Below are 24,010 nucleotides of genomic sequence, written 5' to 3'. Positions count from 1 at the left end.
TAATAATAATAATAGAGGGTCTTTGGTTTCTATGCCCCTTCTGGGGAAACCCAGCCAGATGGGCATGGCATAAATAATAGAATAATAATTATTATTAAATCTTAAGACCAGGAAAACCCAAACAAATTATGCAGACCAAGAGATAACCGTGAAAATGTGCCTGATCAGTGCAGATGGACATTGGAGCTTGTTGACAGTATTTGTTTATTTATTTCATGAAATTTACCACTTGATTGCAGAAAAAAAGTCAAAGAAAAAAAGGTAAAATAATAAAATCATCGGTAATAATGTATCATTTAGAACATACGAAAAGTTAAAACCACAAAAGAATAGACCAGCAGCAAAGTACAACTCATGCAAACTTTCCAAACATCTGGGCGGGCTTGTCTAAATGCCTTCAGCAGGCGCTGAAAAGAATACAACGAAGATGCCGGCCTGATAATCAAGAGGCAGGGAGTTCCAAAGTGTCGGTGCTGCCACACAAAACAATCCGAGTTCTTAGAAATGCGGTGCAGAGATTAAGTGTTACCTGCAAAAGGACACCCAGTGAAGCCAAACATTGGAAGATTCCAGAGAGAAAGAAAAAAGTAATCCTTAATGCAGGGCAGCGTTTAACTATGGAACTCCCTGCCACAGGAGGCAGTGACAGCCACCAAGCTGGAAAGCTTTCATAGAGGATTGGACAAATTCGAGGAGGAGGCGAGGGCTGTATCCCAAGATGCATAGGGTTCATGCCGCAAAACCAGCACCTTGAACTTAGCCCAGTAGCTGACGGGCAGCCAGGTAATTGATAGCATTAAACATGTTTCATTTACAAACAACAGCCCACAACTAATCACTCACCAAACATTTTTACTAATAACAATTGGGCAAGATCTAGGAGAAAGAGGGGACGAACCATCAATCTTCAAAGTACATGTTTTATTTGTTGTTGTTTTAAATGAATTGTTTATTACCCAAAATAAAGTGGTATAAAATACCATATTTTCCCCTCTATAAGACGCACCAGACCACAAGATGCACCTAGTTTTTGGAGGAGGAAAACAAGAAAAAAAAAATTCTGAATCTCAGAAGGCAGAACAGCAAGAGGGATCGCTGCGCAGCGAAAGCAGCAATCCCTCTTGCTGTTCTGGCTTCTATGATAGCTGCGCAGCCTGCATCCGCTCCCTAAGACGCGCACACATTTCCCCTTACTTTTTAGGAGGGAAAAAGGGAGTCTTATAGAGCAAAAATTATGGTAATAATGAGACTGTAGTGATTGAGTGGGTGTCTTTAGCCCAGGGCCAAATTGGACATTAGGAATTGTGGGGACAGTTTTTAGGAATAAACAGCAGGGGCACCCAGTGGCGAAGCCTATGCCAGCACCACCCGGCACCAAAGGAACCTCAGCCCCCAGAGCAGGGGTTGGCAACCTGCGGCCCGTGGGCCACAAGCAGCCCCCGGGGGTCGTTTAAATGACCCATGAGCCGCCCCCGAAAGAAGCCACCTACTTGGTGAGTACCCGCGTGCTGCGCTAAACCGGCGCAGCCCAGAGCAGGTACTTGCTTCCGAGGTGCTGGAAATCACGTCTGCGCATGCGCAGATGCCGGAAATCACATCTGCGCAGACACCATCCGGTCCACGGAGCGATCTCTGTGGGAGTGTACCGGCCCAGGCAAGGTAGACCTTGCTGACCCCTGCCCTAGAACATGGGTAGGCAAACTAAGGCCTAGGGGCTGGATCCGGCCCAATTGCCTTCTCAGTCCAGCCCATGGACAATCTGGGAATCAGCATGTTTTTACATGAGTAGAATGTGCCCTTTTATTTAAAATGCATCTCTGGGTGCATCATTCTGTCTGGACACTGAGGTCCAGCACCGAGGGCCTTCTGGTGATTCCCTCGCTGCGAGAAGCCAAGTTACAGGGAAGCAGGCAGAGGGCCTTCTTGGTAGTGGCACCCGCCCTGTGGAACGCCCTCCCACCAGATGTCAAGGAGAACAACAGCTACCAGACTTTTAGAAGACACCTGAAGGCAGCCCTATTTAAGGAAGTGTTGGCTTCTCGCAGTGGCTTCTCGCAGTGAGGGAACCGCCAGAAGGCCCTCGGCGCTGGACCTCAGTGTCCGGGCAGAATGATGGGGGTGGAGACGCTCCTTCAGGTATATTGGACCGAGGCCGTTTAGGGCTTTCAAGGTCAGCACCAACACTTTGAATTGTGCCCAGAAACGTACTGGGAGCCAATGTTGGTCTTTCAAGACCAGTGTTATATGGTCTTGGCGGCTGCTCCCAGTCACCAGTCTAGCTGCCGCATTCTGGATTAGTTGTAGTTTCCGGGTCACCTTCAAAGGTAGCCCCACGTAGAGCACATTGCAGTAGTCCAAGCGGGAGATAAGCAGAGCATGCACCACTCTGGCCAGACAGTCTGCGGGCAGAGAGGGTCTCATCTTGCGTACCAGATGGAGCTGGTAGACAGCTGCCCTGGACACAGAACTGACCTGCACCTCCATGGACAGCTGTGAGTCCAGAATGACTCCCAGGCTGCACACCTGGTCCTTCAGGGACACAGTTACCCCATTCAGGACCAGGGAGTCCTGCAGGAGGCACCTGGGTGGGTCTTCCTGCACTGATTCTGACCCACCACTTAGAGGCAGAGGCTTTTGTGCTGAGTTTGGCAGCGGCTGGAGACGGGTGGGATGACTCTGGCTCTGCTGCAGAGTCTTGACAGGCACCAGAAACACCACCTCCAGCTGGAGGTGAAGGAGGCAGGAGAGAGTCCAGGCCACCAGTTGCTAAAGAGGCGAGGGCCGTGGGTCCAGCCCCATAGGTAGAGCTGGCAGCAGCTGATGCCTGAAACCCTGGGAAGTTGCTGCCAGTCAGTGTTGACAGTACAGACCTAGACAGTCCAAAGGTCTGACTTTACATGCTTCCCATGTAAGTTTTGCAGGAGTGCTCCATGGCCCTTGGTGCCATTTCCACCAGCCCAGCTTGTCAGGTCACCCAGAAGCGAAAGAAAGCGAAGGAATTTTGCCCTGCCCCAAATGTCCTCTTCTAAAAGGCAGAGAATTTGGCAGGTGGGAGAGAGAGTATGGGTTAGGGGGCTGCTCCTGGGCTTGCAAAGATCCACCAGATTTCTAGGTGGAGCCTGAGGGCCAAAACTGAAGACACCCATGGTCTGGGTTTGTAAGGAGCTGGGTCTAGGCAGATGGTCAGGGGAGAAAAGGATGGAAGAGGCCTTGCCCCTTCAATAAGGCTGCATTGCAAGGCTGAGTTTGGGCTGGTTGAATCGGTGCAACATTCCCCTCACCAAATCCTCATGCCAGGTAAGGCTGCACTGGTGGAATTCCTTCCTGTCGTGAGAATGCTGAAGGCATCCGAATGGCAGCTCAACCTGCAATAACCTAGGTATGTATGTGTGTGGCACTGCTGCCCTCTAGTGCACTCAGGCAGAAGTGGCCAGAGATCTGGGGATCTTGAACTCTGCAGGTGATGCTCTTCCAGCTGATGTGGCGTCCTTATCACAGAACGGGCTTTTGGGGCATAAATCTCAACTTTCAGATTTGAAAATAAGGGATCAGCAGCCTCACCTGTCCCGGGGACAGTCTACGGGATATCTAACAAGCCAGGATAGCAGCAGGAAATGGCGCTGGAATAAGGGAATTTCCCGCAAAAAAAAAAGGGAAGGTTGACAGCTATGTTTTGGGGACAGGCAAGATGTGGCACCCAAGACCCTGATGGTCTCTCATTCCTTAAAAACAACAACAACAACACCAAAATAGAGCTTGGAATAGCCTTCGATTTTCCTTAACTGTCGTTAAAACCCACCCAACTTGGTGGTCATCATTACACTTGGTAGTAGCATATTAACTACATGCAACATGTGAAAATGTCCTTCCTGTTCCCTTTCCTGAATCTGCCGCTCTCCAGCTTTGCTGGGTGACCCCACTGGCTTCCACTATTCTGCATAGAGGGTCAGGAGAGGGGGCAGTGAGCATATCCCAGTGGGCGTGTGCATGCGCGCACACAGGTGTGTTCACTGGGTGGCCTGTCTGCATAGCATTACACGCAAAAGCTGCCTCCCACCTGCTAGGAATCACCTGTCTGCAGGAGCATCTGAAACATAGCTCAATGCTGCCACCTGCTGACCAAAGGGGACACAACCTCCTTGGCTGCCCAGATTTCCCCACTGTACGTGAAAGTGTGGTCTCATCCACGCCACAGACCGAAAACACTTTTGTAGCACTTCAGTTAGTCTCAGATTCTACCGAAGAATCCCTGGAACTGTAATTTACCCCTGAGAGATGTGGGACGTAATCCACTGGGAGCAGTCAAGTACAACATTCCTTGTTTTGCTAGAGTGGACATGCAAGGGGATGTTTGGTCCAGTCAGTCAGAACTTCCTGCTCCTCCTGGCTTGGAGCATCCTTCCTTTTGCATGTGGGCATGACCTTTCCAGACCTGGTAAAAGGACAAGGCAAGCTGCCACCTTTCTCTTTTTGACCTTCCTGTTTGTCCTGCCTGCTTCCTGGACCACCACAGCAGTTCCCCCAGGTCATCTCCCATATGGGGTAAACCTGTTTGTACATGTTTGTAACTTTAAGCCTAATGCCTGCCTTCAGGGATCAGACTGTGCTCTGCCTGATCATAAGTAAAACAACTTTTTGTTATTTATGAATAAGACTGTGGTGTCTTTATTCTTTTAGGAGGGATTCAAAGGGGATTTTACCCGGAACACACAATTCAACCTGATCTAGATTGAATTGTATAATAGTACAGTGGTACCTCGGGTTACATACGCTTCAGGTTACAGACGCTTCAGGTTACAGACTCCTCTAACCCAGAAATAGTACCTCGGGTTAAGAACTTTGTTTCAGGATGAGAACCGAAATCGTGCTCTGGCAGCACGGCAGCAACGGGAGACCCCATTAGCTAAAGTGGTGCTTCAGGTTAAGAACAGTTTCAGGTTAAGAACGGACCTCCGGAACGAATTAAGTTCTTAACCTGAGGTACCACAGTAGTAAAAGGCTCAGACGAGTCAGCAACTTGTTTTCTGCTGTGTGAGAAGGGGAATGCACTCTGCTAAGTGAAGGAACTTGCTAGTGCAAGTTAGGAAGGATATTAACAAACAATATATCCTCTCCTGCCACCCTCAGCATTCCTGCAAGAGAACTACAGTTCCCAGCAGTCTTGACAGACTACAGTTCTCGGGATTCTTGGTAGAGAATGCCATGTGGTTTATTTGCATGGGGCTGCTGTGACCAGCCTTTGCAAAGTCCCAAGTCCTCCAAGACCCCCTCCCACCTCTATGATTCTTGTGGGACGTGAAGCACAAGAGCAGTCAAGGACAACATTCCTAGAGTGAGCATGTTTACAAATGGGGAGGAATGTTTGTTCAGCCAGCAGGTCAACTTCCTCTTTCCCTCTGAGCTGGGACAGACTTCCTCTGCATGTGACTAGAGGTGGGCGTGCCTCACCTGTGCAGGTAACGACAAAAGCAAAGGGCAGGGCAGCCATCTCTCTCTCTTTGACTACATGCATTGAAGAAGCAACATCTGCTTAGCCAAAGATGCTTTCTTGGCCTCCAGCCAAGAGAGGACAAAGGGACTGTCTCCTTATGAGATAGTTTCCAGGTGTATGTTACTTTTCTAAGCTAAGTCTGCCTTCTGGGATCCTATTGTGAACAGAATTATGTGTGAGTAAACCTTGTTATACTTTTATAGAAGACACTGTTGTGTCTTATCTTTTATGAGGGAATAAGGGGAAAATACCAGAAGAGTTATTATAGAGGCTTTAGCGAGCCTGAGCAAAAGCATCCGCCGCGAGTTTAAAAAGGGGAATGTTACTCTGCTAAATTGTGAACTTGTTTACACAAGTTGGAAAGGCTATAATCAAACAATATATCCTCTCCTGCATCCCTGAACATTCCCACAATCCTGAGGCTTGTTGGCTCATGCAGGAAGGAAGCATCCTTTGACCTGATGTCCTTTGACCTGATGTCTTTTGACCTGATGCCCCTCCATTGCCCTGTGCTTGGCAACTTGTAGCTGAATCCGTGGCTAAGCTTCAGGTAGGAGCAGACCTCCCTCTGGGGTGGGTCTTTCATACGTGCATCTCACCCCTCAATGCTGCAGTGATGAATAAGTGTGTGTGAATGGAGCTTGAGAGTGCTTGCACATCTGATGCAACGACCTCCTCTTTTTGTGTGCGTTTCCAATGCCTCTTGGAGGTTAAGTTTGAAAAAAAGGCTGTTTTAGCCTGTGGGATTGTGGCTTGTTCTTCCAGTGGAAACCTCTTTCCCAATTCCTGCAAAGGGGGTGTGCAGTCGTTTCACAGAACCATGGGATGGGAAGGGACCCTAAAGAGGCCTCTGGCCCAAACCCCTGCAATGCAGCAATCACACTAATTTGTCACATTGAAATGTCGCACCTGGCTTTCCTTTGCTGCCGTGGCCTTTTGCAAGGATCCCCTCAAAGGCAGTGGGGGTACACCAGGCGGCGGCAGCCCCCCCCCCCACAGAGTGAGTCTAGAGGGAGGGAGAGTCAGCTTGATGCCCCCAGAGGCTACCAGGGTGTGGATGATGTGGGGGCAGCAAGGAGTGGCTTGGAGGAACACAGCCAGGTGCCTCACCTCTAAAGGATGGGCTTTGTACATAGGAGGCCACACCCATTGCTGCAGCACTTCTCTGGGCCAGAGCAGTCACCATCACACTGGCAGAGGCTCTTGGGAACCACGCAAGCAGAACCAGGAGGAACAGGTGGGCACTCGCCAGGCTTGACTGCAAGAGAGTGTGGGATGTGAAACACAAGAGCAGTCAAGTACAACATTCCTAGAGTGAACTGGTTTACACATGGGGAGGAATGTTTGTCCAGCCAGCAGGTCAACTTCCTGTTTCCTTCTGGGCTGGGACAGACTTCCTCTGCATGTGACTAGAGGTGGGCGGGGCCTCACCTGGGCAGGTAACGACAAAAGCACAGGGCAGGGCAGCCATCTCTCTCCTTTTGACTACATGCATCGAAGAAGCAACATCTGCTTAGCCAAAGTTGCTCTCTTGGCCTCCAGCCAAGAGAGGACAAAGGGACTGTCTCCTTATGAGATAGTTTCCAGGTGTATGTTACTTTTCTAAGCTAAGTCTGCTTTCTGGGATCCTATTGTGAACAGAATGATGTGTGAGTAAACCTTTTTTTACTTTTATAGAAGACTGTGTCTTATCTTTTATGAGGAAATAAGGGGAAAATACCAGAACAGTTATTACAGAGGCTATAGCAAGCCTAAGCAAACGCATCTGCTGCAAGTTTAAAAAGGGAATGTTACTCTGCTAAATTGTGAACTTGTTTACACAAGTTGGAAAAGCTAAAATCAAACAATATATCCTCTCCTGCATCCCTGAACATTCCCACAGAGAGGATAAGCCCGGTGTCATTAGGACCTTTAGTAAGGAGAAGGTCCACCCCAGGGCCTGCAGCCAGCATGCCAGGTCAACCCCAGCATTCAGCACCAGGACTGGATCTTAGCCTCCGCTCTGATCCTCTTCCACCTTAGCCGAGTCCTGGGAACACTGAATGTGCAAGGTGGTAGCAGCAGCAGAAAGGACAGTCTTCTCCTCGGCGTGTCAAAGAGCTTCACCCAGCAGCTCTAAGCAAGATTTGGGAGGGCTGCTGGGGCCATTTCAGTTGGGTGTCTGGAGCTAGGCCAGCCCTTGTTCCAGAGATGCACCCACCCACCCATATCACCTTCCTGCTAAAGATACCCAGAGCATTCCCATGAACAAAGGCCAACTGTGTCAGAGAAGCTTGAAAGTCACATTAAGGAGGAATCTGCTCTTGGTCCTCTTTGCCTGCTCTTCATGTACAGGAATCCACCTGGACTCTTCCTGGGAGCCCAGGAAAGCTACCCAAGACTTGTACTTGGCTCGTGGTTCTCCATGGAAGACATATCAACAACAGTCCAGGAGGACATATAAGAACATAAGGAGAACATTTGCAGGATCAGCCTAATGGCCCAACTAGTCCAACATCTGGCCAACCAGATGCATCTTCTGGGAAACCCACAAGCTGGACCTGAGCACAAGGGCAACATTCTCCAGCTGTGGTTTCTAGCAATTGGGATTCAGAAGCATCGCTGCCTCCAACTATTGTGGCTAGCAGCCTTTGATAGCCTTCTCCTCCTCCATGGATTTGCCCAGTCCTCTTTCAAAGCCATCCAGCTGGGTGCCCATCACTGCCTCATGGGGGAGGGAGTTCCATAGACTAACTCTGTGCTGCCTACTGACATGCTTTTTGTCAAGAGGTTCTGCTCAGCTTCCCCCCTTCTCCCCCTCCCCTCACAGTCACCCCAGAGGTTGAAGAGCACCAGGGAGTTCTTTAAACTGAAGTGACCCCCCCCCAACACAGAGATGGCCTTTCCCTCCCTCTCCTTCCCCTTCTCTCCTACACGTGTGTGGAGGGAAAACAAAGGTTTAAAGCAATTAAGAAACCTAAGGATGGTATATGTGCACGCCTAGGCTGGGTGGAAAGTAAGGTCTGCATAAACTGATAGCAACAGGCGCCCTTGAAAAGATCTAGGAGGCTCCGGCAAGCTTGTCTCAAGGCAGGCTTGTCTCAAAGGGAATGAGCAGGAGGGGCAGCAAAGAGCACAAGACCCCCTTTTGTGACCTTGCTATTGTGCGAGTTGAAAATTCCTGCTATTGCTGTGTCACAATGTAGGGGTCATGTAGGATTGCTATGAGGAATTATGAAAAATGAAGCAAGCCATTGTGTCAGCGGTGAAAGCATCGCTTTGACCGGGTTTGAGTCATTGACATGATTTCTGATCAATCCCACAAGCCTCTGCACCTCTGCCCCATTTTCTCCATGTCTGACCGTCACGTATAGAGCATTCTAACACAGACCAGTTGCTTACCAGGCATCCTGGGTACATAAAAATAAGGAGATAGCTTTGAAGGAGGGAGATTTGATGTAGCTTTTGTTAATCTTTAGGTAGATATTAGGGCCAGGAACAGAGTTCACATGGAGGTGGTAAAATGCCTGTCTTTCCTTTTATGACCTCCGGGGTTTGCTAAATGCATTCCTCCTTGGTTCCTGCTTATTTAGCCTGAACATGTATGCATGCTCAAATAGGAAATAGTTCTTTGTGGTTAAGAGGCTTCCTCTGATCTGACTTTGTCCCCAAGTGGGGATTTTTTGAAACGCTCAGAGGAAATCTGATTGGTTCTTACAAATGCTGTGTTAAAGTTCTTTTGTTAATAAAAACGGTCTGGGCCAGGGAGTGGAATGCGCACTTTCTCCCAGGGACTTGATGGTCAAGCCTCTTGTCTATTGTATTCATCAGGGTCCAGGGACGCGAGTGGCGCTGTGGGTTAAACCACAAAGCCTAGGACTTGCCGATCAGAAGGTCGGCAGTTCAAATTCCTGTGATGGGGTGAGCTCCCGTTGCTCGGTCCCTGTTCCTGCCAACCTAGCAGTTTGAAAGCACGTCAAAGTGCAAGTAGATAAATAGGTACCACTCTGGTGGGAAGGTAAAAGGCGTTTCTGTGTGCTGCTCTGGTTCGCCAGAAGTGGCTTAGTCATGCTGGCCACATGACCCAGAAGCTGTACACCGGCTCCCTCAGCCAGTAAAGCGAGATGAGCGCCACAACCCCAGAGTCGGCCACGACTGGACCTAATGGTCAGGGGTCCCTTTACCTTTAACTTTAGTCCTTCCTTTTCCTTCAGAACGCAACATCACAATGTATGCTTAGTAGAAAGAGGAGTGTGTTTTAGCTCTTGGTGTAAGTCAGAGCACATTGCACATTGCAGCCCTCGAATCAAGATGCCCCTTGCTTGACAACCGTCTCTGGAGTCTAAGCCAGGCAGCTCAAACTCTGACATTTCCCTAACACACACACACACACACACACACACACACACACACACACACCCTTTGTGTGCCATGGAGCTGGCTGAGTTACCCCCCAAGGGATTGCCCCACAGCACCAGCCTGACCCCGCAGCCTCTCACCTTTCACGGGCTCCTTGCACACTTGACCGCACTGGTTGCTGCAACACTTCTTGCCCCCTGGGCAGTCACAGTCCTTCTGGCAAGTCATCAGGCAATCGTCAGGGTCCGGAGGGGGGCAGAAGCCGGGCTTCTCTGCAAGAGATCAGCCAGGTGTCTGTGAAGTCTCGGGTCATGGAGGGGATGGAGCCAACACAGCATTTTTGTTTGCAAAAGCTGCTTCCCAAGGAACTCATGGGGGCTGACACGACACTCCTCAAAAATCGTATCTCAAAGGCATAAAGCCAGTCTTCAGATTGAGTAATAATTCCAGCACAGGGGAAGAAAGGCCATAGTTCAATGATAGAGCATTTGCCTTGCATGCCACGTGCCCTGGGTACAAATTCCAATGACATCTCCAGTAGGGCAAGGAGAGGCCCCCTGTCTAAGACCCAGGAGAGTTAGTGTGGACACATGAGCCAGAGGAATGAATGGTCTGACTCATTGCAAAGTATTCGCCTAAGTTCTAAAAAAATGACAACCCAAAGGTATTTTTGATCAGCCGCGTCCTCACCAAATGCATGGAACCAGATGACGACGGCATTTTAATTTATTGCCACCCACCCTAAGGCTCCAGTACTTTGGCCACCTCATGAGAAGAGAAGACTCCCTGGAAAAGATCCTGATGTTGGGAAAGATGGAGGGCACAAGGAGAAGAGGACGAGATGGTGGGACAGTGTCATAGAAGCTGCCAGCATGAGTTTGACCAAACTGTGGGAGGCTGTGGAAGACAGGAGGGCCTGGCGTGCTCTGGTCGAGGGGGTCACAAAGAGGCGGGCACAACTAAATGACTAAACAACAACGACCCTAAGGTTCCAGGCTGGGTTGCGACAATTAAAAATGACACAGTAAAGCTTTCAATTACTAAAAGAAAACATAACGGCAAAAAACAGGGTGGGTCCTGAAAGATACATCTCAGGTGTCAGCGATCCACTGTGGAGACAGAGTGCAGCCTCAGTCGCCCTCCTAGCATCTGCCCAGGGACCCACCTGCGCCCTTGCAGGCCAGCTGGCATTCCTCTTTGGTGGGGAAGTTATTCAGGTTCCCCCTGCAGTTGCCATAGTCGAAAGCGGTGCACTCTCTGCTGGTGGAGTTGAAGTAGAACCTTTGGACGTAGGTGTTGCAGGGACCCTGCTTCTGGGGAAGCTGGCAGATATCTGCAGCCAGAGAGCAGAAGGGGCCTTGTGTTCTGAGCTGCTAGAAAGAATGAAGGAGGTGGGGTCTGGTGGGGGGGGGAACTGTTGGATATGCACAAATGAGTTTGCAGGTTCTGGGATGAAATAAAGCCTAGTTTTGCCCCCGCCCGCTGCATAAGTGTTGGTGCTGACCTTTAAAGCCCTAAACGGCCTCAGTCCTGTATACCTGAACGAGCGTCTCCACCCCCATCGTTCTGCCCGGACACTGAGGTCCAGCTCCAAGGGCCTTCTGGTGGTTCCCTCACTGCGAGAAGCCAAATTACAGAGAACCAGGCAGAGGGCCTTCTCGGTAGTGGCACCTGCCTTGTGGAATTCCCTCCCACCAGATGTCAAAGAGAAGAACAACTACCAGATTTTTAGAAGATATCTGAAGGCAGCCCTCTTTAGGGAAGCTTTTAATGTTTGATGCATTACTGTATTTTAATATTTTATTGGAAGCCGCCCAGAGTGGCTGGGGAAACCCAGTCATATGGGTGGGTATGAATAATAAATAAATAAATATAATAATAATAATAATAATAATAATAATAATAATAATAATAATAATAATTACTACTACTACTTAAGAACAGCCTACTGGATCAGGCCCATTTGGTTTGGCATCCTGTTCTCACAGTGGCCAACTAGATGCCGCAGCCCTCTCCATTGTGACTTTGTCCAATCCTCTTTTAAAACCGTCCACCTTGGTGGCCATGCCTGCCTCCAGTGGGAGGGAGTTCCACAGTCTAACTCTGCGCTGTGTGACGAAGGACTTTCTTTTCTCTGTCCCGAATCTCCCAACATTCAGCTTCACTGGAGGCCCGCAAAATCTAGTGTCATGTACGGCATTTCTGATTCGAGGTAGAGGCTGGAGGAAGAAATAGGAGGCCACTGGCGATGGCAAGAGAGCGTATCCCCTCAGGGTCTGCCCACACCCTAGTTTCCTAATCACTGTACCCCGACTTTTCTTTCCATGAAGCCTCTTCTCTCTCCCCTAGGGGTTGGGACACCCTTTCCCCGTGTCCTGCAGAGAGAGAGAGAGAGGGAGCCCAAACAACAACAACAACAACAACAACAACAACAACAACAAAATTCATTTATACCCCACCCTCCTTGGCCAGAGCCGGGCTCAGGGTGGCTAACAGCAGGAAAATTACAGTAAAAACATAATAAGAAAAAACCCCAATTTAAAATACAGCTTAAAATGCAGCCTCATTTTAAAAGTGGCCCCTAGATCAAGACCGTAAGGGGAGGGAAACAGAAGGGTCAGACTGAGTCCAAACCAAAGGCCAGGTGGAACAGCTCTGTCTTGCAGGCCCTGCGGAAAGATGTCAAGTCCTGCAGGGCCCTAGTCTCTTGGGGCCGAGCGTTCCATCATGTTGGGGCCAGTGCTGAAAAGGCCCTGGGCCTAGTGGAGACCAATCTAACCTCCTTGAGGCTCGGGACCTCCAAAGTGTTGTCATTTATGGACCTTAAGGCCCTCCGCGGGGCATAACAGGAGAGGCAGTCCTGTAGGTACGAGGGTGGGTCCTAGGCCGCATAGGGCTTTAAAGGTCAAAACCAGACCTTAAACCTGACCCTGGACTCCACCGGGAGCCAGTGCAGTTGGTAAAGCACTGGCTGAATGTGATCCCATGGCAAGGACCAAGTGCTTACCTGGGTCCCTGCAGGTCTCCTCACATTCCACCAGAGTTGCAAACCTGTTGGCGTTGCCCTTGTGGCCTCTGTAGGTGAACGGGTAGCAGCCTGCTCCAAGGCGGCTGTAGTAAAACAGGTGGATGGAGTGGTCCCCCTCTCCGGGGTTGCTGGGCAGCCGGCAGATATCTGGAGCCGCAGGACAAAGAGAGATGGGAGAGAGAAATGGACCTGGGACTTGTGGGCAGGAAAAAAGGCACGTCAAGACCATCCTGGCTGGGACTCCTGGGAAAACTTGCTCCCTGCCTTGCAGGCTTTTCCCAACTGGCCTGGGAGGGCCCGGACTGACTCCAGCTGCAAAAGCTAGAACAGACTCTCGGGCTGAGGTGTTGTTTGGGGGCTTCTGTTGCAGGCTTGGGGGGGGGTTTGCTGCTATTTATTTATTTTTTTGCATCTTTATTTGAGACCTTGTTGTGATTTATGTGGAAATTGTTCACTTTGCTTGTGTATTTTTTAATGCTTTATTTGTTATTTATGTGGGAATGTTCAGGGAGGCAGGAGAGGATATATTGTTTAATTACAGTGGTACGTCTGGTTGCGAACGAGGTCTGTTCCAGAGGCCCGTTCGCAACATGAAAGGAACGCAACTTGCAGCGACACGTCTGTGCACGCACAGGTTGCGATTCACCGCTTCTGCGCATGCGCGTGATGTCATTTTGCTCTTCTGTGCATGCGTGAGCAGCGAAACCGGGAAGTAACCCTTTCCAGTACTTCCGGATCGCCGCAGGATGCAACCTGAAAAAACGTAAGATGAAGCGGATGTAACATGAGGTATGACTGTATATCCTTTCCAACTTGTGTTAACAAGTTCTATAATTTAGCAGGGTAACATTCCCCCTTTTTAAACTTGTGCAGTGGATAGCATTTATGCCAGGCTTGCATAAGCCTCTAAAATAAGTTACCTGGTAATTCCCCTTTTATTCCCTCATGAAAAGAATAGACACGACACAGTCTTCTATAAAAATATAAAAAGAGTTTACTCACTCACTCATCTTTTCACTGATGGATCCCAGAAGGCAGACTTAAGTTACGAAAGTAATATACACCTGGAAACTATTCCATAAGGAGACAGTCCCTTTGTCCTCTCTTGGCTGGGCATCTTAGGCTAAGCTGATGTTGCTTCTTCGACGAATGGAATCAGAGAGAGAGAGAGAGATGGCGGCCTCCGCTGAGGTATTTTGTTACCTGCACAGGTGAGGCCACGCCCACCCCTAGTCACATGCAGAGGAAGTCTGTCCCAGCTCAGGAGGAAACAGGAAGTTCTGACTGGCTGGTCCAGACACCCTCTTTTTATGTCCACTCTAGGGATGTTGTATTTGACTGCTCTGTGTTTCACATCCCACACTTTAGAACTACAGTCATACCTTGGGTTAAAGTCGCTTCAGGTTGAGCGTTTTCAGGTTGCGTTCCACGGTGACACAGAAGTAACAGAACAGGTTACTTCCGGGTTTCGCCGCTTGTGCATGTGCAGGCGCTCGAAACGACGGCACGTGCTTGCACAGAAGCGGTGAATCGCGACCCGCGCTTGCACAGACACAAGTTGCGTTCTGCTCAGGATGTAAACGGGGCTCCAGAACGGATCCCGTTCACATCCCGAGGTACCACTGTACTTCTCTTATGTTGCCATTATGTATTTTTTCATGTTGCAAGCCGCCTTGAGCATGGCTTGAACTGTGGAATAGTGGCATACAAATAAAAATATGTATGTATGCTGGTATCCTAGGATCTGCTCAGCCAAACATTCGTTCTTGGCCTGGGAGGTGGGTGGGTGACCTTTGAGCATAAGGTGGGAAGATTAGCCAAGGCCGCAATATGTGGGGCAGCCTCTGAGGGGCAGCTGCTGCTCCCCAGTTTGCCTCTGTCCTTGCAGGAATCCCTGCCCCTCCCTGCTGAGAATACCCTTAGCCTTCAGCTTCCCCTATGGAGAATGGAGCAAGTTCACCCACCTCCCAGCCTTTGGGTGGGCTTTGTCTCCATGGGGCAAGCACTTAACTCCACTTAATAGCTTGCCATGGGTGGGTGGGTGAGGTCTTGCAGCTGCGTACGAGGCAGAATTAAACAGTTTAAAATCTGATGGTATTGGTTTTCATTTATGTATAGTATAGATGTTTTTTTTTCTTTTTGTTTGTCAGCTTTTGGTATGTATGTTCGTGGCTTTTTGTATTTTTGTGCAATCTTCAAATATGGAAAAGTGTTAAAAATAAATAAAGAAACAGTTTGAAATTGTAATGACAATGGAAACCATAAATGGAACAAGAGAGCAATCACAAACGCTAATAAAATAAATCTAAACATGGGTTTAGAGAGCAAAGTGACCCCTTCGCTCCAGGAACAGAGGAAGATGCCAAGCCATTGGTCCATCTACTTCAGTATTGTCTACACTGACTGGCAGAATTGATTCTCTAGGATCTCAGGCAGACATCTCTCACAGTCTTACCTGGGGATGCCAGCAGAGATCTCACCTGGGGCTGATGCTCTGCCACTGTTCCTTGGCTTTGGCTTTTGCCCGCTTAGAGTGGAAGCAGGTTATTTCAGGGGACAATATCTGATAAAGCCACTTCCGCCTACAAAAGGAGGTGGGGTTGTGCGCTTCACGCTCCCACCACGCACGTGGCGGCTGGCTTTCAGCCTCCGCACGATTGAGGGAATCCCCGGCAGCGTCACCCCCTGGACAGCCAATCAGCTGGCTCAGGGGGACATGGCCTGCCCTATTTAACGCAGGCCGGGGATCTCCCTCTTTTGCTGCCTCCAGCTGTTCCTGTTTCCCACCCTCCCGCCCTTTAAGGTTCTCGTTCCCTGACCTTGCTATGGACTTGGTTGAGGTGCCTGGTAGGAATTTTCCCACTTGTCAAATTGGCACCAGCCACTTGGTTTTCGCCTACCTCGTAGCAAATCGTCACAACTTTTCAGGTATTGGCGGTTAGGCATTGGTATTGCTCTATAGATGGAAGAGGGGAGGAAGCGCCATCCCCTGCCCCTACTATTGAAGGGTAGTCCGTTAATGGGTTCCAGGGGGCTAGGCCCTGTCTGAAGCCTATGGGGGTGAGGGGGTGAGGCACACCCCCTAATGGTGACCTCAGGGGAGTTCCTCGTTGATGTGCATCAGCAGGACTCCCCCTACTGGTGGTTAACCCTTCCTGGACTTCAAGCAGACAGGCTGAAGTCAGATATAGTCAGTTAGGGCCAATGCCTAAGCCAATACCGCTCATCACCTGTAACCAATAAAGTTGTGGCCTTATTTAGCCCATTAACCTCAATAATTGTGTCATGTGTCTTTATTTCCTGGGCGGGTGGGGTGGGGGTGGAACTTGCCACGCAATGAACCCACGGCAAGAAGCTCGGGCCAAGAGACTCTTTTGCTTACCTGTCGGATGGGCTGCATGTAAATATTAAAATCATTATTATCATTACCCGGCTTCTTGCAGGCGTGCTCACATTCCGAGAGAGATTCAAACCGGTTCTCATTGCCCTCGCAGCCTCCGTAAATGAACACTTCGCACGTTTTAGTGGCAGGGTTGTAATAGTACCTGGGCATGGCCGCCTTGCAGGGACCTGTCTCCTTGGGCAGCTTGCAGATATCTGGAAGGATGTGAGAGGGACAGGCTGGAGGGTTGAAGTTGCTTGGGCAAGAGTACTAGGAAATAATTCATGATGAACTGGAAAAAAATATGTTTAAAAGTACTTTTCCAAAAAAACAAGAGTCCTTTTTGTTGGGGATAATTCAGACTGAAATTCCCAGGTGTCAGAAAAGGTTATTTATGTATGGCCCATGTTTTGTTAGTCCCCAAATGGAAATTGAGCAAAGTCCAGACTAAAGAAAGGACGCCGGTATCAATGTGGTCTAAACCACAGAGCCTAGGGCTTGCCAGTCAGAAGGTCGGCGGTTTGAATCCCCACAACGGGGTGAGCTCCCATTGCTCGGTCCCTGCTCCTGCCCACCTAGCAGTTTGAAAGCACGTCAAAGTGCAAGTAGATAAATAGGTACCGCTCTGGCGGGAAGGTAAACGGCGTTTCCATGCGCTGCTCTGGTTCGCCAGCAGCGGCTTAGTCCTGCTGGCCACATGACCCGGAAGCTGTACGCCGGCTCCCTCGGCCAATAAAGTGAGATGAGCGCCGCAACCCCAGAGTCGGTCACAACTGGACCTAATGGTCAGGGGTCCCTTTACCTTTACCTGACTAAAGAAGAATGGCAACTGAAACAGTTGAAATATGCCCAGCTTGCAGACCTAACATATAGAATAAGAGAACAAGAAGAACACATGTTTAAAGAAGACTGGAAAATGTTTATTGAGTATGTGGAGGAATATTGTGTTTATTTGAAAACGTGGTCAGCATAAAGATAAATTCAGCAGTGTAAATAAGTTTTGATGGATTTAATAATGGAATACTAAGTGGTTTAGTTTATATAAAATATGCAGAAATTGCTTCTATGGGGGGGGGGCAGCGATGGCCACCAACTTGGCCGGCTCTAAAACAGGATTGGGCCAAATCATGGAGGAGGAGAGGACTGTCAAAAGCTACAGTCTGCCTCTGCAGTTGGGGGCAGAAATGCTTCTGAAGACCAGATGCTGGAAACCACCGAGAGAGGGGGGGGGGGCTCTTGCATCTGGGTCCTGCTTGCAGGTTTCTCAAAGGAGGCACCTGGTTGCCCAGCCTGGACTGGATGAGCCACTGACCTGAGCAGTGGCAGGCGAAGATGGTGGATTGTGCGGAACTAGCAAAACTGACCTGCAAGATCCGAAATCAGGAGGAAACAAAATTCCAAAGAGATTGGAGTAAATTTATGGATTATATAGAAGAAGAAGAAGTGTTTGAATTTGATATCCCGCCTTTCACTCCCTTTAAGGAGTCTCAAAGCGGCTCACACTCTCCTTCCCCTTCCTCCCCCACAACAAACACTCTGTGGGGTGAGTGGGGCTGAGAGACTTCAGAGAAGTGTGACTGGCCCAAGGTCACCCAGCAGCTGCAGGTGGAGGAGCGGAGACGCGAACCCGGTTCACCAGATTACAAGTCCACCGCTCTTAACCACTACACCACACTGGCTCTCAATAACTGTATATAACAGTATATATATAACTGTATATAAATAATAACTGTAGAAATCTGAAGACTCTGGCAGGACTGAAACAAATCTTATGACGTAGATTGGACTGGATATAATAAGAAACTGTGGAAAGGTGACTGAAGCAAGAAAATCTGTTGAAGGGAAGGAGGGAAGTCAGTGCTTGGCAGAGTGTTGGGAAAGAATGTGGGTAAATGACTGCTGAATATCATTATACTTTGTTTGTTGGTATTAAATAAAAAACCAATAAAAAGCATTAAAAAAGAAAAGAAAAGAGGAGACCCTGGCCTGATCCAGAAGGCCTCTTCTCATGTTCCTAGGATGCTCACGCTCACACTGGTGCCGCCACCAACCCCACCCTATTATTCTGCTTTTAAATCATTTTAACAGATTTTAGTGCTGTAATCTCCTCTTGCTGTAACCCAGACCTGAGACCTTAGAATGAGAAGGACTTAAGAAATTAAAGTAAAAGCAACAAAAGCAGAAATAATAGCGGCAATGATAAGGTGGTCTGCCCCGAGCTCATTTAAAGTAGGAAACCAAAATATTTCCTTTTGTGAAATGCTAAGTGGGGTGTGCATTCTGGGCAAGGACTGCAGATTTCCAGGGCTGCCCCAGGAGGTTGGCTGTGCATTGATGCAGCTTGTATCACCAGCAAATGTCATAGTATCATAAGATCTCAGAGCTGTAGGGTTGTAAAGGACCTCCGAGGGTCATCTAGTCCAACGCCCCCTGCAATGCAGGACTCACAGCTAAAGAGCCCCTGACCGATGACAACCCGTCCACTGCACAATGCTCCCCACTTTGTCAATAATAATAATAATAATAATAATAATAATAATAATAATAATTATTTATTATTTATCCCCCACCCATCTCCTCTGCTCCCCTTCCTTGGTCTGACCTGGGTTGCGGCATCTCCAAATGCATTCCATCTGGGTCTCAAACTGGTTGTCGTTCCCTCCGCAGCCTCCGTAATAAAACACCTCGCAAGTCTTGTTTCGTGGGTTGTAATAGAATTTGGGGAAGAGGGCCAAGCAGGGGCCAGAATCCACAGGGAGCTTGCAGATATCTGTGGGTGCAGAACATAGAGGGGGGACAAAACAGAGGGACTCTCAGGCATCCCCACGGAAATGAACTGGTTCCAAAAGCCAAATCCTGCACATTGCAGAAGTGAGCGTGCCTGGGGTGTGTGGTGCAATCAGCCATGAAGCTCACTGTTATACAAAAATCTCCAAATGGGTCCGAACTTCAATATCTCAAACTCCTGGTAGAGGACAAGGTTCTGGAGATTACGCTAAGGGTGGCCAAATTCTGTGTGACTGCCATAAAACTTAGGGAACAAGCCATACTACCAAAATGATTGGTTATATTTTAGTGATCAAGATTATATATATATATATATATATATATATATATATATATATATACACCCACACCCACACCCACCCACCCACAGCCACACCCTGTATTTTTTCAGACCACAAGACACACCTAGTTTTTGGAGGAGTAAAACAAGAAAAAAATATTCTGAATCCCAGAAGCCAGAACAACAAGAGGGATCGCTGCACAGCAAAAGCAGCGATCCCTCTCACTGTTCTGGCTTCTGGGATAGCTGCGCAGCCTGCATTCGCTCCATAAGACGCACACACATTTCCCCTTACTTTTTAGGAGGGGAAAAGTGAGTCTAATAGGAAAAAACTATGGTATATTTTAATTGCCGCTACATCTGAATTGTCTCTGTTGTACTCAGTTGCAATTCAATGTATCCCTGTTGTGTTTTATGATTTTCCTGATATTGTAAGTGTCCCGGAACTGTGACCGTAATAATAAAATTCATTCATTCATTGGGTGGACCTTGGGCCAGTCACTGCCTCTCAGCCCAGAGGGTTATTGTGGGGATTGAATGATGAAGGGGGAGAAACTTGAGCTCCTTTTTTCTCCAAGGGAAGGGTGTGAATGCAATTAGTAATGCATTATGCCAAGAAAGGCCCTAAAGCACTGGTAAGTAAGTATTTGCACCACTGTGACATCTGTTTATTTTGAGCATTCACACATTGCTCATTTAAAAGCAAACAGTGTTGCATCAGTAAAAACCAACCCAGTTAGACAGAAGTTGCCCCATAAGCTAGAAGATAGGGAAACGACCCCCAAGTCTGCCCACCTTTGCTCCCGCAGGTGTCCAGGCATTCCTCCATGGTAGCAAACCGGTTGGCGTTGCCCTGGCAGCCTCCGTAGGGAAAGGGCAAGCAGGTCTCCTTTGAGGGAGAGTAGTGGTACATGCGGGAGTAATCGAGACACGGACCCGAATCCGGGGGCAGCACACAGATATCTGCCAGCAGAGAGCCGAGAGCAGGAGTCAGCAGTCCCCACCTTCCCTTCATAAGAACATAATGTGAGCCTGCTGTGGTGGTCACATGGGATTACTATGAGGAATTATGAAAATATGGAGCAAGCCATTGTGTCTGCAGTGAAAGCATTGCGTTGACTTGAGTCAGTTGACAATAATTTCTGATCAAATCCCACAAGCCTCTGCATCTCTGCCCATTTTCTCTACGCCTGACAGGCACGTATAAGCATTCTAAAACACAGACCGGTTGCTTCTCTGGGCATCCTGGGCCATAAAGAGAGTAGATAGCTTTGATGTACCTTTCCTTGGTTTTGTTAATTCTTAGGGCCAGGAAATAGAGTTTCACATAGGAGGTGATAAAGATCCTTATCCAGTGGCATAGCGTGGGGGGTGCAGGGGGTGCCAGCCGCACCGGGTGCAACATTTGGGGGGGGCACACTCGCAGCTCTCTGCCCCTACCTGGCTCACTCACTCTCTCTCACAGTGCTGGCTGTGCGAATCCGATCTGAGCTGCCGGGTCGCCGCCCACTGTGGAGGGGGAGGGTGCCAGGCGTGCGTTGCGGTGTGGAGCGGAGAGCGAGCGAGGGAGGGACTATCTGGGGGAGGGACAGTGCAGCGGCCACCCAGTGCAGCGCTCAGCGCGGGAGAGAACCACACCCGACCAGCCCAGGCAGCAGCAAGAAGAAGCTGGCAGCGGCGGCAGGTTAGGGCTGCAAATTACTTGCCTTGCCCCGGGTGCTGACAACCCACGCTACGCCGCTGTCCCTATCTTTCCTTGCCCTCCTTCCTCTCATGTTTACTGCTTGTTTATGACCTCCAGGGTTCCTGAATGCATTCCTCCTTTAGTCCTGTTTTATTTACCCCAGAATGTATGCATGCTCAAATTAGCTCTTTGTAGTTTTAACTTTGTCCCCACGTGGGTTTTTCTTGAAATGCTCAGAGGAAAACTGATTGGTTCTTACGAACACTGTGTAAAGTGTTCTTTTGTTAATAAAGCGGCCTGGACGAGGGAGTGGCGATATGCACTTCATCCCAGAGTCTTGCCGGCCAAGCCTCGTGTTTTGTTTTATCAGGGTCCAGTCCTTTCCTTTGGCTTCAGAATGCAACAGTCCGCTGGATCAGGCCAATGGGGGCCCGTCTGGCCAGCACCCTCTTCTCCCAGTGGCCAATCAGATGCCCATTATGGGAAACCCACAGGCAGGGTCTGAGAACAAGACCAACTCCCCCCCCCCCCCCGTGGTTGCCAGCCACTGGCATTCAGAAGTATCGCTGCCTCCGACTGTGGAGGACAGAACAGAGCCATTGTGGCAAATATCTATCCATAGCCCTCTCCTCTTCCACAAATGTGTCCCATCCTTTTTTAACACCATCTATGTCGGTGGCCATCACTGCCTCCTGTGGGATCCTTTCCTGAAGAGGCTCTTCGATCTTTCAGACAAGTCTAAACTTAATTCTGTCCTCTTAGGCAAAGATCATAAGACGACCTGGCTGGCAGCCAGATTCTGCGCCCAGATTTGTAGGCACAGATCATCCTCTAGTATAAAATAGCTTACTAGGGAAATGCTGAAGTCGCCCTTTGGGGCCCCTCAGGGTCAATTTTTTATGGTAGCCCAAATCTCAGTTGTAGGGGTGTAGGAATATACAGTGGTACCTCGCAAGACGAATGCCTCGTAAGACGAAAAACTCACAAGACGAAAGAGTTTTTCGTTTTTTGAGTTGCTTCGCAAGACGAATTTCCCTATGGGCTTGCTTCGCAAGACGAAAACATCTTGCAAGTTTGTTTCCTTTTTCTTAAAACCGTTAATACCCAGGGTGCATTCAGGGGGTGCAGTTGTGACTTGACTTCGAGGAGCAACTCATAGCACGCGGTGTGGTAGCCTTTTTTGAGGTTTTTGAAGACTTTGGTGATTTTTGAAGCTTTTCCAAAGTCCGTGCTTCGCAAGACGAAAAAATCGCAAGACGAAAAAACTCACAGAACGAATTAATTTCGTCTTGCGAGGTACCACTGTATCTCAATTTTAACTCATTAGCTCTTGCTGCAATCTGCTCCGATTGTATATTTTATCTTTATGAACGGTGTTTTTATTGTGTTATGTTATGTGAGCTGGTCTTTGACCGTAGTAAATTATCTATCTCACCTTGCCATTGTAACCTACTCCGTCCACCCCCCCAAGGTGATCAAGGCAAAATGAATGATATGCCTCCTGTGGCAGGGAGCTCCACCGTTTAACTGCGCTGCTTGAAGAAGGAGACATTTGGAGTATAACAGAACGGGCTACTTCAGGGATATTACAGTGCTGCTGATTGTACGCATTGTTGCGCTTAATGAATACCAAGAATGTGAGAAAACCCTGCCGGATGAGGCCAATGGCCCAACTCATCCAGCCTCCTCTTCTCCCAGTGGCCAGCCAGATGCCCATTATGGGAAACCCACAAGCAGGATTCGACCACAAGAGCGACTCTCCTCCCTCCTGTGGTTTCCTGGAACTGGGTTCCTCTAACCATGGAGGCAGAGCAGAGCCATCATGTCAAGCGGCTGTCAATAGCTGTCTCCTCCTGATTTGTCTGTTTTAATATGGTGTGCCTCCCCTCCCCTTTTCCCTGCATTTTAAAGGCCTTGTCTTCCACATTGTTGGGCACTTTTTCTTTGGAAAGTACAGTCATACTTCGGGTTACAGATGCTTCAAGTTGTGTGATTTCGGGTTGCACACCTCTCCGAACCTGGAAGTACCAGAATGGATTATTTTTGGGTTTCGGCACTTGCGCATGCACAGAAGCACTAAATTGCACTTTGCGCATGTGCAGAAGTGCCGAATCGCAACCCGTGCGTGCGCAGATGCGGCGTTGCGGGTTGCGAATGTGCTTGCCGCATAGATCACGTTCGCAACCCGAGCGTCCACTGTACAATGACGATGACAGCTGCATTGGCAGGAGTCCCTCCTTACCCGGGTTCCAGCACTGCTGTTTGCATCCCTCCAGAGTCTCGAACCTGTTGAGGTTTCCCCCGCAGCCTCCGTAAACAAAGGGAAGGCAGGACTGGTTGGAGTGGTTATAGTAGAACATGGGGAAGTAGGCATCGCAGGGACCGGGGTCTGCCGGGAGCTTGCAGATCTCTGCCGTCGCAGAAGAAACAAAGACTCGTCAGAACAAGGGCACCATGGGAACTGTGAAAGAGTGTCATGCCCACCCCTCTTAAAAGAGCTGCCCCAATTGGGGTCTAAACGTAAAGGTAAACGGACCCCTGACCATTAGGTCCAGTCACAGACGACTCTGGGGTTGCGGCGCTCATCTCGCTTTATTGGCTGAGGGAGCCGGTGTACAGCTTCCGGGTCATGTGGCCAGCATGACTAAGCCGCTTCTGGTGAACCAGAGCAGCGCACGGAAATGCCGTTTACCTTCCCGCTGGAGCTTGATCTACTTGCACTTTGACGTGCTTTCGAACTGCTAGGTTGGCAGGAACAGGGACCGAGCAACGGGAGCTCACCCCATCGTGGGGATTCGAACCACCAACCTTCTGATCAGCAAGTCCTAGGCTGTGTGGTTTAACCCACAGCGCCACCCGTGTTGGGTCTAGTCGATGGTAAATGGATCAACAGGAACCTGCAAGTTTCTTGCATAGTTCCCCCCCCCCCGAATTGCATTATAGAATTGTAGAGTTGGAAGGGACCCAATGATTCATTGGAGGTCTTTCAGCAGAGGTTGGGGGGGGGGGGGGTGGAGTGC

At 49.2% G+C, this 24,010-nt stretch overlaps 1 protein-coding gene across 1 annotated transcript in view; it reads right to left on the bottom strand.

Moving 5' to 3' along the window:
- Positions 1–325: 325 nt before the first annotated feature.
- Positions 326–24,010, bottom strand: part of LOC310847715 (papilin-like) — a gene marked incomplete at its 5' end in the record, with an annotated part of 37,482 nt that continues 13,797 nt past the window's right edge. The window contains 8 exons of the mRNA XM_083745777.1: positions 326–529; positions 9,970–10,101; positions 10,995–11,162; positions 12,837–13,004; positions 16,287–16,454; positions 18,842–19,009; positions 20,102–20,269; positions 23,233–23,400. Coding sequence (XP_083601903.1) covers positions 519–529; positions 9,970–10,101; positions 10,995–11,162; positions 12,837–13,004; positions 16,287–16,454; positions 18,842–19,009; positions 20,102–20,269; positions 23,233–23,400 — 1,151 coding nt within the window. The 3' untranslated portion in view covers positions 326–518. The remainder of the gene's footprint in view (positions 530–9,969; positions 10,102–10,994; positions 11,163–12,836; positions 13,005–16,286; positions 16,455–18,841; positions 19,010–20,101; positions 20,270–23,232; positions 23,401–24,010) is intronic.

This window comes from Podarcis gaigeae, assembly GCF_964106915.1.
Source record: "Podarcis gaigeae genome assembly, chromosome: 6".
Lineage (NCBI taxonomy): Eukaryota > Metazoa > Chordata > Lepidosauria > Squamata > Lacertidae > Podarcis > Podarcis gaigeae.
The sequence above is the reverse complement of the archived record's forward strand: the minus strand, read 5'-3'. Positions and strand labels throughout refer to the sequence as shown.